The 12,763-nt window shown below is 41.9% G+C and overlaps 1 protein-coding gene across 1 annotated transcript; it reads left to right on the top strand.

Moving 5' to 3' along the window:
* The first annotated feature begins 2,428 nt into the window (after positions 1-2,428).
* On the top strand, positions 2,429-12,763 carry gtf2h4 (general transcription factor IIH, polypeptide 4). Its single transcript, XM_086280532.1, has 14 exons — positions 2,429-2,579; positions 2,776-2,964; positions 3,057-3,161; positions 4,028-4,159; positions 4,679-4,861; positions 6,521-6,629; positions 8,648-8,716; positions 8,864-8,947; positions 9,459-9,615; positions 9,854-9,984; positions 10,746-10,793; positions 10,892-10,970; positions 11,701-11,762; positions 12,179-12,763. Exons 2-14 carry the CDS (start codon positions 2,849-2,851, stop codon positions 12,287-12,289), a joined length of 1,386 nt encoding a protein of 461 aa, XP_086136658.1. The 5' UTR covers positions 2,429-2,579; positions 2,776-2,848; the 3' UTR covers positions 12,290-12,763.

Below are 12,763 nucleotides of genomic sequence, written 5' to 3'. Positions count from 1 at the left end.
TACAACATGGCAGAGCTGCCTCTGTCACCTGATCAATAACAGTGAGACACTCCACATACATGCAGTCACACATGTGCTTCAAATACAGTCATGAACCAACAAGTCATCATTTCACCTGTGATCTTATGTCACCATTGCTCTCTGAGCTTTGTGTTGCTTCTTCTGTCACCTGACAAATAGGACAAACATGACAATAAGAATAAAATGTGCAGCTGCTTCAGTGTTTCTGTCACTTTGTGCAGATCTTGACTCATCAGTGATGTTTGTAGTGTGAGTGCATTTTTAAAACAATTTGTGCAAACTGCACTACAAGGTGGAATATTTGCAAAATCATGACTACCTCATGATATATTGTCTCAAAAATTAACCCTATGAATATGTCAGTACCATTAGGATGAAATTTTAACATTAGATGTATAACTTTAACAGCCTCTGTGAACTAATATCCTGGCTTGCCCGAGGCTGCCATTTTCTCTGACAGTTTCAATCAAAATTAGAAATGCTGCTCTGAGACTGAGAGAACTAACAGTGCTGCATGTTGTGCAGTTAGTTTCCCAAACACGTTATTCATGGTTACATACAGTTTTAGACTGATGTGGGCCAAAGCCTGGCATAGCCTGTAACGTTATTATGATGGACACATTTTATGAGTGAGCTTGACTTTAAGCGACTCACAGGTTTCTTTGAAAAACACTTTCTTATATCCAGGTTCTTCCTTTTTGCTGCCGTCCTCCTCTCCTCCTGGCAGCGCAGGCTTGCAGCTGCTAAAACTAAACAGAGCTCCCTGAATGGCACAGCCAATCACATTGGCCATATTTGTTACATTAGGTAGGACTCCAGTAGAAGTAATTTAAGTCTTTCTGCACCGCTGGTTGAATGAGACGCTGACAGTTTTCCCCCCCATTCTATCGCGTTTGTTTTTTTTACTCGAAGAGTTTAAATTATTGGTGGGGACAATTCAATAATTGCTGGATATTGGTGGGGACATGTTCCTTCCGTCTATGCCCTTGGAAGGAATTAATAAACATAACATGACCAGATAATGTGCGATTGAATACAAGGAGTCTTTTCACCTGGATTCAAATATGAAAGTTTGTCACATTGTTAATCAAGTATATAACTGCCCCTTCTAATTTTCTTCTATAATTAATGATTTTTCGCCATCTGCTGATCACAAATCAGGATTGTGTGCAGGTGATTAACAGAAATGTAGGACAAACTACCCCCACATAAACTAAAAGGTGTCAAATGAAAGGAAAATAGGGTCACAATATCTTTTATTTGCAATAACATTTTGTTCTTGAAACCTTTGTTTACAGTTGTCACTCTGTGAAGGTATTCAGAGGACAACTGAAGAGCGTTTCTTTGCCTTGAGACACTGGTGCGTATCTTCTGCAGTTTGTTTTGCTCAGCAGGACATTTCTTCTTTGTAAGAATGTACAAGCTCTCTGATAGCTTTATTTTGTTGGCCATCTTCACTTGTGTTGACATTGAAGACTTTAAATGAGCTAGCTCTTTATTACAAAAATGACTTGTGTTGGGCATCAGACAGTAATATTTGCTTTGATTCTGGCCAAGCTCAGGTTGGAAGACAGAGCAGCTTTGAAAGGTATAAGTGCAGATTGGATTATCTGTGGATTATACCTTTGTAAGATCTGTATCAGCTGCTTTACAGCCACAGTTAAGCCTCAGTTTCCTGGGGGTTTATCAGGGTATGCAAGCGCTTGTTCCAAAACGGAGACAGTATGGAGAGATATTACCTTTACCCTACCCTGAGTATTAGACAACCTATTCTCTCATGCTAGAGTACTAGCATACGCTAGTGCACTCACTTACTGGATATTTGAACACTTTGGTATAAGTTACTCACTAGTAACTTATATAAAAAAAGTTACTACTACTACTACTACTACTAATAATAATACATTTTATTTATAAAATGTCTTTCAAGATACTTAACAATAGAATAAAACACGTAATAGAACAAAGACAAAATAAAGAACAATAAAAACAAAAGCACAAGATAAAATAACAAACAGACAAACTAAGTCCACAAACAAACTAGTCCACAAGGATGGGCGTAATTAACAGTTCATATTCCAGATCCTTGTCTAACTGTACTTTAATATACAGAGAGTGGTTTTATTATACAGCCTGCCTTCATTTGTATAACTGGGTTGTGAAAAAGAAGAAGAAGAAAAAACCCAGCATAACACAACACTGTTGAACAGAACAGCAAACTGTAAAATGTCCAACATTTTGACTCGAGTCTTCCGTAAAATACAGGTTTTACCACAATACAAATCCACTTTGTAATTTTACAGCATCTTTTTAAAAAATTTCCCCGGATGTCAGCGTTTCCAAACTAAATGCAGCAGGCGGCGACACAGCACCCTTCTAATAGTACGATCTCAATTAAAAGCAACAGAAGAAGAAAACGACCAATGAGAATTTTCCTGTTCAGGTCACATGACCTGGAAACATGGCCGCTTCAGAAAGCTGAGAAAGCTATCGAGCAATAACAATTACTTTGAACAGCACAAGTACTTATCTATAGGAAGACGGCGGTTTACTTTACGGTAAAATAGCTTTTTATATTTGTATTCACGTGGTAGCTTTGTGTGGCTCAGCTGTCCTGGTTATAGTCCAGTTATACACGCAGAATACACATGTGCAGAAATAAAGCTGGATCCACAGAATACGGAGTCTTCCGTCAGATACTGTCAGTGTCTGACAAAACGGCTGAAGCAATTTTACATTTTTGTGTTTCTAAAGGAAATCTGGGAGCCTCGTGGGTATGAAGTAGCTTTACCGCGTTTGCTGAAGTTCCTCTTTGCTGCTGGAGACCATGAAGCTGCGTGTCCAGCTGCAATGCAAGAACCTGCATGAATACCTGAAGGAGCTGAGTCCGGAGATTTTGGACAGACTCTACAACCACCCAGCGACATGCCTGGCTGTGTACAGGTGCGTGCCTGTGACTGGTTCTTTTTTGTTATATAGAAAGTGTTGAGTGAATCTTCTTCCCTGTTTTTTTTATGTGTTTTGATATTTTACAGGGAACTCCCCTCTCTAGCAAAGAATTATGTGATGCGCATGCTGTTCCTGGATCAGCCTCTCCCCCAGGCAGCTGTGGCATTGTGGGTAAAGAAAGACAGTCAGAAGTAAGTTGCCTCTGTTGTTCTGTTTGTCCGCTGTGTTGTCAGTCAAGTACAAAACTACTCTGCTGATTCTCATGAAAATAAGAGTTAGAGCATGGGCAAAATAACAACCTGCTAAACTTTGGTGCACATCACTGGTGGCTGATGCACGACAAACTCCAAAGTTTTGTTTTTTTCATTAAAATCACAGTAAATTTCTAAATAGCTCTGTAACACACTGGTCCTGTCAGCTGATGACCCCAGCCTGGTAGGTCTGAGCAGGAGAGCCCCTGTTTTTATGCCTCAAATATCAGCCTTGTGTCAGTGCCCTTGTTTTCTGCTTTTAAACTTTTTTCCTCATTGTTTAAAACTCATTTGAAACATTTGTCAGAGACTAAAATGAGAGCAGGAATTGTTGCCAAAGAGTCAGCAGCCTGTTTGGTTTGTGAAGCAATTAACAGCTTAGCAGAAGATATTAAAAACAAGATAATGGTAACTGCCATGAATTTATTAGAAGTTTGTTACACTTTTATGTTCCTCGTGTGTGGCTTAGAGGTGTTTCCTAAATGGTTGAATGTAGATTTAAATTTATTCTCTTCATTGTGCTCTTTGTCCCCTTTGTATGTTTGGTTCTGGAGCGGCAGGTGACCAGCATAACACATGGTGCAGATCATTTAACTGCATGACTCGCTGTTCAACCCTGTGTCTGCCTCATGAAGTGATTGATAACTGTCAGGTGTGCTCTGTCCTTGGATGGCGGAGCATCCCTGTGTCTCTGAAACAGGAAATAAGTTTTCTTCAGTGTTTGCAGTTTGTCTTTGACATCTTCAGGGGACTGCACATTTCAACGTGATAACCAGTTCTGTTCATTGTTTTTTGTCCTCCTGCAGGGACCACGATGAATGTGTCTCAGTGTTGGCTGGTCTCCGCCTCTGGCACAGTCAGCAGCTGCAGGGTGGTCTGCAGGGATACATTTTAAATCCGGTGTTTAAAGACAACCTGAGGACAGCTTTGCTCGGGGGGTACGTCTGCCACTGTGAAAATACCGATTAGTCATGGGGCTGCAGCATCTCTCTCTCTTTTAGGAACTGTTCTTTGAAAAGTGAAAACATGGTTACTATTGGCGACTGTCAAGCCTTTGAGTCGCCGAGCAGCTGAATAGGGGAATAATGTTGACGCGCCCGTTGTTCAAAACGTAAGTCAAAGTTCCAGATTAAAAACTTCTTTAGTTGTTATCAAATCCTTAAAATCCAGAAAAACACTGATCAAAAACATTCTAAGCTTGAGCGGTCAGCAAAAGTCGACTTCCCCCATCGCCCACTCATTCACAAAAATTCCCTCGGGACGTGAACAGATGATATAGCAATCACTATTACTGTTACCGACACCACGTGACCCAAAGCTACGCCTATCCACAACAGTTACTGGGCCCAAAACTAAGTCAGTGAAGTCACCTGTTACCTGCTCGGTTTCACTTTCTTTCATTCCTGCAGGACCAGTATTAACCAAGAGAGCCAAATCATTGTTGTTTCAACACACAGGGGGCGAGCTTGGGCTGATGAGGGCAGCACGCTGGGCCCTGACCGCCATGCACGAGACATTGAGAGTCTTGACCGCTATGCTATGGAGCGCTGGGAGATCATCCTGCAGTTTATGGTGGGTTCTCCCAGCGCTGTCAGCCAGGACCTGGCACAGCTTTTGGTTCAAGCAGGCCTCATGAAAAGGTATGCAGTAGTCTTTATGTCACATTCACATTTTACATGTAATGTATATGAAAGTAAGAAGATTCAAGATTGTTTATTTGCCACATGCATAGTCGTACAAGTACAAAACACAGTGAAATGTGACTGTGCAAACATTATAAACAATAAGTACATTTAAATTAAAAATCAGGAACTTTTTAATGAAAAATCTGCAAATGTACTTTGTGCCATATGAGCACTGCGGAGCAATGCAAGCAGAGTGGCCAGAGTAATGTAACAGTAAAAACTCTAAAACACTTTTAAATCTGCATTTACAGCTCATGTGATATAAATGAAATTCAGCATTATAATGTGCTCCAGTCAAAAACATCTGCATTCTTGCCAGTGATGGTTGTTACTGTGAGATGTTGTTGGTTTTCTCTATAAAGAAGTGCTCATGTTTTTATTTGTAGCCCTGGGGCGTTTGCTTTGGCTGCAGTCAATGAAACAGTCAGTGTTGAAAAACGAATGAAACGTGGCTTGAATCCTCTGGCTGTTGTCTGATGGTGATTGGACTATTTAATGCGGGGAAAAGAATTGGTACTCATATCCTTTAGAACAGGGGTGTCAAACTCAAATACACAGTGGGCCAAAATTCAAAACTGGAACAAAGTCGCGGGCTAACGCTAATATTTATTGAAAAAAAAAGTCTTCCTCCAGATATAAGAATGAATCTTTTCTTATGGACTCAAACACGTTTTGCTGAAAAACTGAATATGGAACAAGCAAAGCTTAATACTAAACAATATATATATATTAACTGTATAATACCAGTAGGCCAGCTCTGATAGTCATTTGGTGTGGCTTTGCGGGCCAAATGTAATTAGGCTGCGGGCCAGAGTTTGACACCTATGCTTTAGAAACTCCAAGGGATGGGGGAACGTAATAAAAAAGAGACATGAAGGCAAAATTGATAAATTAGGTTTTTATTAATTTTTGTTTCATACTAATTAAACTGAAAGAGACAACAAGCCACTGTCACCTTCAAAAGAAAGGAAACACTCAAAGTTGGTCACTAAACAGAAGGCCAGTCACACACTCGTCTTCACAGACCAGTCGTAAGCAGTCACCACACACAGCTCACTAGCTGAAAACCAGAAAGGCTCTCTGGCAGCTCTCCTTTCTCTGGCCTCAAGTACTCTAGCTCAATTGCTGGGTAGAGTCAGGCGGCACCTAAAGCTAGACACACCCATGCAGTGTAAATTCAATTAGTCTGTATTCAGTGACTTTGCCTGTACATGACGTATGAGTTTTCCAGCTGCCGAGCCTGATGGATTCTACGATTAGTAACCACTGACGCTGTAGATTGTTACTGTAACCGTACAAGACAAGGAAGCCCAGGTCAGACTTTTCCAGAAAACATCAAAGAAAGGCTTCAGGCTGGGGGGGGATGATGTGTGCAGCCTGTGTGAGCTCAGGTCAAATGTAAATAACGTGTTGGGTGCGCCTGAGTAAGAGGAAATCCAAAGTGGACAGCTGTAACATTGTATGAAAGAAGTAACAGTAAAGAGTAGACTATGCTAAAATAAATTTTCTTTCATCTCCATGGCGTTAACAGAAACTCGCCATGGGGGAGGGTTTGTTGGCGAGTAATGTCGGCGCTGTATCTCATGTTGTCCTGATTTATTCTCCGACTGTCAGTGAAGCAGGAGAGGCGCCCTACATCACCTCAGCTGGCTTCCAGTTCCTCCTTCTGGACACAGCCTCTCAGCTATGGTACTTCACCTTGCAGTACCTCAAAACTGCTCAGGTATGCCTCTCTACTACTTCAACCTGATCAGGTTTAAACTGATTTGACGAGCAGGTCGTTGAGCCTCTAGAGTCTGTAGCCTGTCATTACTCTGACTAGCACGTGTTCAGGCAGACGGGGCTCTAGTCCTCGATGCGAGCTGCTGCAGACGCTGGCTGGACTGAAAACCCTACTTTGGGTCACAGAAATCTTTTCTAAGGATATCTGCTCTATATAGTGCACATACTGGCCTGAAGGGCTGAGCTCTGTGTGGGAATGGAAATCTATTTGTGAGACAAAGTGAAACTTGGCAGTTGTGAATAACAATGAAAACTGGGCAGCATCTTTACATCAGCGTGTAAATTCATTTTGTTCCCACTCTCAATCAGCCATCATTTCCCTGTGAAGTAAGAAAAACATCTTTAGCTGAACCAATCAGGCTCTTCGTGTCACCAGACCCATTTAATCATAATTAATCATTAATCATCCTGTCGCACTCCACGTTGATTAAAGTGAATAATGAATCCTGATGGCAGCACGGTGGCACGGTGGTTAGCACTGTTGCCGCACAGCAAGAAGGTCCTGAGTTCAATTCCAACATCAGGCCGGGGTCTTTCTGTGTGGAGTTTGCATGTTCTCCCCATGTTTGCGTGGGTTCTCTCCGGGTACTCCGGCTTCCTCCCACCGTCCAAAGACATGCAGCTTGTGGGGATAGGTTAATTGGATAATCCAAATTGCCACTAGGTGTGAATGTGCGAGTGAATGTGAGTGTGAATGGTTGTCTGTCCCTGTGTGTTGGCCCTGCGACAGACTGGCGACCTGTCCAGGGTGTACCCCGCCTCTCGCCCTATGACAGCTGGGATAGGCTCCAGCGCCCCCCGCGACCCTGAAAAGGATAAGCGGAAGCGGATGGATGAATCCTGATGTAACATAATTAAAAGTGTAATTATGGATAGAAATACATTTGTAAAGCTTGTTGAAAGACTGTCCTTGAGGTGTTTATTCACCAATGATTTTAGTTGTCAGTTGCCTAGCAACTAAAGCTCGACCTGAGGACATACTCGACCCGTGTCGATGAACAGTTAAGCAAACACTCAGAGAGCTGCAGAGTGTGCAGAGCTGTACTTGTTTCCTGTTATGTCCAACAAGAAACACCACTCTGCTGGTAAGTTTGCTGTAAAAGACAATAATTTATGGTTACATTAGACTAATATTAATGACTACAAATTGTCATTAATTAATTTTTTTTTAATTTAACCTTTATTTAAACAGGAAGATCCCACTGAGATTAAAAACCTTTTTTTAAGGGTGACCTGGACCAGACAGGCGTACAGAAATACAAATTATGTAAATTATAGAAAAACGCTATGAGCCACCTCTTAATTGTGGATCAATGTTGAATGCATCATTAATATAGATTTAAAAAGAGGACATCAAATCTGTGCCCATAGTTCAAGATCCCCCTCTTCTTTCAGCTGCTCCCTTTAGTGCTCTCCACAGTGGTTCATCCTCGTCTGTCACACCAGCCCTCTGCATGTCCTACATGCACGAACCTCCTCTCAGGCTTCCCCTTTTCTTGCCTGGCAGCTCCATCTTCATCATCCTTTGTCCACCATATCCACCCTCCATCCTCTCCTACTATGAGCTGTTCCTTATTTCTCATCCTGTCCATCCTGCTTACTCCCAAAGAAAACATCTTCTGCTTTCCATTTTTTGTCAGTGCTGCATCACACGTGTCTCGGTGTCCTCTGTGTTGAATTAAAATGTTAGAGCTGAAGCCCCAGCCTGAAACGGACCAAAAGTGTTGATCTCACAAAAAGAAACTGTCCATTCAGGATCGAGGAGGTTGTAGAAATGACTCCGTATCAGCGAATCTTTATCTCACTGCTGTTGTAAGACCTCAGCCCTGCTGTGTAAAGTGCCATGTGGTGCATGCAATGATCCAAGATGGAGTTTATTTGTTTTCCTTTGCTTGTTATTAAATGCTTAAATGTGTAATTGAACCGATCTACTCATATCTCATACTTTGTGTCTTGTAGTCCAGAGGGATGGACCTGGTGGAGATCTTGTCATTCTTATTCCAGCTCAGTTTCTCTAGTCTGGGCAGAGTGAGTGCACAGCAGTTAGCATCTGTTTGACTTATTTATTCATTTTTAATTGATTATTTTTACTGGGGTGTGTGCAAAAAGCAATATAACTTTGCTGTAATACGGTGGTCTCAGGTCTTCCTTTAACGTGCTGCCTGTGTGCCCTAGGATTACTCGGTGGAGGGTATGAGCGAGTCATTACTGACTTTTCTGCAGCACCTGCGAGAGTTTGGACTGGTGTTCCAAAGAAAGGTGAGCTACTTGAGAATCTTACTTTGTGTGCAAAAAAACAACCCAACTAGCTGTTTGAATGGGTCTAGCTTTAATGGTTGTGGCTTGATTTTACTTAACCAGTTGTTGTTCTCCTTCGGATTGGTTTTCTTTCTTGTGTAAATAAGAAAGTGTAGAATCATTCCTACTGTTTGACAAATTTGGGCAGTTAGAGGGAAAAGGTTAAGTACAGCTTACAATAAACACTTCAAACTGAAACCTGTGTGTCCTGGACTAGAGTACAACACTGACAGAGCCATTGCACGTGAGACCTGGTTTGCTAGCTGCTACTGCAGTGCAAGTTAGTGCAGTTACGTAGCAGGGTTGGACTGGTTTGATTACGCTGTCACCACAAAGAGCTGTGGAAGGCAAAATGACCTAAATGCTTAAAAATGGTTGAAATCTGTATAGAGTTAGTTACCAGAACACTATCAGTAGTTAGAAGTCTGGTTTTGGTTGTTGTTTTTTAATGCTTCCATCTTCTGCTATTTAGAGGAAGTCCAGGAGATATTATCCCACCAGGCTGGCAATCACTCTGGCTGCAGGAGTCGCCAGCAGCTCCTCCTCCTCTAACCTGGCTTCCAGTCCTGGTACTGGAGATGCAGGTTTCATTGTGGTGGAAACCAATTATCGTATCTATGCCTACACAAGTATGTGTGAACACCTCAAGACTTTTCACATCTAGTCACTATGTAACCATTGATTAAGAGGGTGTCAGGATGGCTGAAGCTCCATTGTAAACCGTATAGAATTTGACCCTGACTTCCTTTAACTGTTTTACAGTAGCATCTCTAATTGTTCGTGTAATTTTCCCCTTTGTTTCATTTGAAAGGATGCACAGCTTTCATACAGAACCTGTCCAGACTTGTGTTTGTGTGACTCTCACAGATTCAGAACTTCAGATTGCTCTGGTGGCTCTCTTCAGTGAAATGCTCTACCGCTTCCCCAATGTAGTTGTGGCTCAGCTGACAAGGGAGTCTGTGCAACAGGCTATCGCCAACGGGATCACTGCACAGCAGGTACTGCTGCACTGGGCTCACTTACACACTAAAAATTCAGTTCTCATCTTTCCCATCCTCCAATCCCCTGTACTGATGGAGCCGCAGCAAAAACACAAACTGTGAACATTAGACAGATTGGAACAAACACAGAAAGTAATTATGATAGAACATTAGACTTGCACTCCCGTATGCATTGCCACCACAGAGCTGTAACCTTCGTCACATGGCCTGATGTTACAGTAGAAAGTGAACACTCAGTAAATGTATGAAAGAATTAGCTCACATAAACCTTTGATTTCCTCTTTGGAAACTTTTAGTAATACTTTTCAGCAACAACTTCAGGATCAAATGTTTTCCCTACTTGATTTTGTGTTAACGCACACCTGAATCCAGAGCAGCGAATTGTCGAACAGTATATTCATTTTTGTTAAATGAGTAATGGCACATAGTTTTGTGATTCATCTAATTGAAGCCCTATTAAGGAACATTTTATTTTTAGAACGTCCTGATGTGTAAAACCTTAAGAGGGTGCACTTGTTTTGACATTGATGCGTCGGGCACGAAGCGGCGCACACCCCGGACAGGCCACAGAGAAAACTTACATTTACAATCACGGGCAATTTATTTAAATCCAAAATGCCACAGCAAACCGGGCCGGTGCAAGTATACCCACCCGCTGTGGATAAGTCCAGACTGGGACAGAGTCTAGTCCCTCTGAAGGCGACTGGCTCCAGAGCTCCAGAGCTGAGTTTTTACATTTTGTGTTCTCTTCTGTTCAGATTATCCATTTTCTGAGGACCAGAGCTCACCCTGTCATGCTCACTCGGGTACAGCATTGATTCTTTTTGCAGTTCAGTCTAGTAAAATGAATAATGAACAGGTTAATCGCTCTGCAAAGTATCCTCATCCTCTGTTGTGCTTTTAGACCCCGGTGCTGCCTCCAACTATAACAGACCAGATCAGACTGTGGGAGCTGGAGAGAGATCGCCTGCAGTTCACAGAGGGTGAGCATGTTTATCAAGTGTGTGTGTTCAAAACAACACTTAACACTACTTGTTTATTTCTTGTCTTCATAAATTTGTTGTAATGTACATATCCACTGTGCTAATTACAGGCGTGCATCAGTAATCGTGCCATGCTAACAAGTAGTCTGCTGCTCTCACATATTGTTTTCAGTTTCACATTAAAACCTGTGGTAAAGGTGAAAAATACCCGCCCTCCCTGTTAGATGTGAAACATCTCCCTGCAAACTGTCGCTCACTCAATGTTTCCTCCTTTTTGGACTGCTCTTTGTAAATGAGATTGCTTGTGTAGGACAATCCCAACAGTCAGGCTATTTTAATCCACTGTTCTTTCTTCTTCTTCTTTCTGATGATGCCCAGTTCACACTTCAGCAGGTCATCTTGATGATGCCTAGTTGCCTAAATGCATTGTGTCGCTGCCATGTGATTCAGTGATTAGTCATATGCCTTAACAAGTAACAGGTGTATCTAATGAAGTGGCAATAAACAGCAGACTGTGTACATGTACTTTTATCAGTGAGTGGTTCCTTGGCGCTCTATGTAATGTCTGTGAACCATCATTTGATTCTTCCTGGTGACGCTGGACTGACTGCTGACAGAGACCTTTCAAAATAGCTGAGCTGTAACTCTCATTGCATGAACTCTACACTATGATAGAGAGGAAGAGAACTGATTGTGTGTGTGTGTGTGTCTGTCTGTCTGTCTCCTTCAGGTGTGCTCTATAACCAGTTCCTCTCCCAGGCTGACTTTGAGGTTCTGCGAGACAGAGCTCAGGTTGGTTTGTTTTTATATTAATACCAGAATCATAACAGATTAATATACTGTGTAATGTTTTTAAGGATCCTTAGTCAGTTAGGATATGCTGCTTTGATTTTGAGGTCTCCAGCATTGCTTGTACCTGCTGCTCCAAGACGCTCATAATGTCTTCATAATGGAACGTCCTGGTGTACAACAAAACGTAACAAGTTGTAATAGTACAAATTTTATTAAACATAACTCCTGTATTGGTGTTACAGCACAAGAGCCAGTGACGTTGTGCCATATTTTCACTGTATGTATTCATATAATTCCATGCGATCGACGTGTTGTAGTTACAGCAGATGGACATCTTTTTAATGACTTTTCTGTTCATCAAATGCCAAGACTGTCTTTGTAGCCTGCTGGTGTCTAACAAAGGTGTTCTGGTGCAGGGCCTGGGCTGTCTGGTGTGGCAGGATGTGGCCCACAGAGTGATGGTGGTGACACCACAGGGACACAGCGAGGTCAAGAGGTTCTGGAAACGTCAGCGATCTCACACGTAAACTGAGGAGGAGAAATGTGGCTTTTCTTGCTTTCCACTACCATCACCGTTGTTAGTACGATAGGAAAGTGAAGATGACTTTGTATTTTTTTACAACGTGCTAGCATCTGAGTATTAAACTGAACAGTTTCTGCTCATGCTTTCCTTTTTGAGTAGCTGTGTGCATCCTATACTCAGAATCAGGTTTTGATTACTGAGTTCTCGAAGACACCCTTTGGACTCTAAGTACTACAAAGTACTGTGGAACAGCCACTGTAAATAATCGTATAACTGGTGGAGTTACAGTGAAAAAGCTGACAGCAATAATGGAACCAAACTCAGAAGATTAATTTGTAAGAAGCCAACTTTATTAATTGATCTGTTTGGTGTTGTGACCTGAAAACTAAGTGCATGGCTCAAAGACACCCTGTACACACTGGATAAGGATTGTGGCTTTTTATATTTTTGAGTTCAGAATAAAAGTTGTTGAATTATA

The sequence above is a fragment of the Aulonocara sp. 'chitande type north' Nkhata Bay genome, linkage group LG22 (genome assembly GCF_057382095.1).
Source record: "Aulonocara sp. 'chitande type north' Nkhata Bay isolate Kocher_YH1m ecotype deep benthic linkage group LG22, A_spYH_male_GT1.1, whole genome shotgun sequence".
NCBI lineage: Eukaryota > Metazoa > Chordata > Actinopteri > Cichliformes > Cichlidae > Aulonocara > Aulonocara sp. 'chitande type north' Nkhata Bay.
The sequence above is the reverse complement of the archived record's forward strand: the minus strand, read 5'-3'. Positions and strand labels throughout refer to the sequence as shown.

What these genes read in the sequence shown, in the direction of transcription:
- gtf2h4 (XM_086280532.1), top strand. Translation starts at nt 2,849, where the DNA reads ATGAAGCTGCGTGTCCAGCTGCAATGCAAGAACCTGCATGAATACCTG. An exon ending in CAAGCAGGCCTCATGAAAAG is followed by an intron (nt 4,862 to 6,520) that starts GTATGCAGTAGT and finishes TCCGACTGTCAG; the next exon opens with TGAAGCAGGAGAGGCGCCCT. An exon ending in ACGGGATCACTGCACAGCAG is followed by an intron (nt 9,985 to 10,745) that starts GTACTGCTGCAC and finishes TCTTCTGTTCAG; the next exon opens with ATTATCCATTTTCTGAGGAC.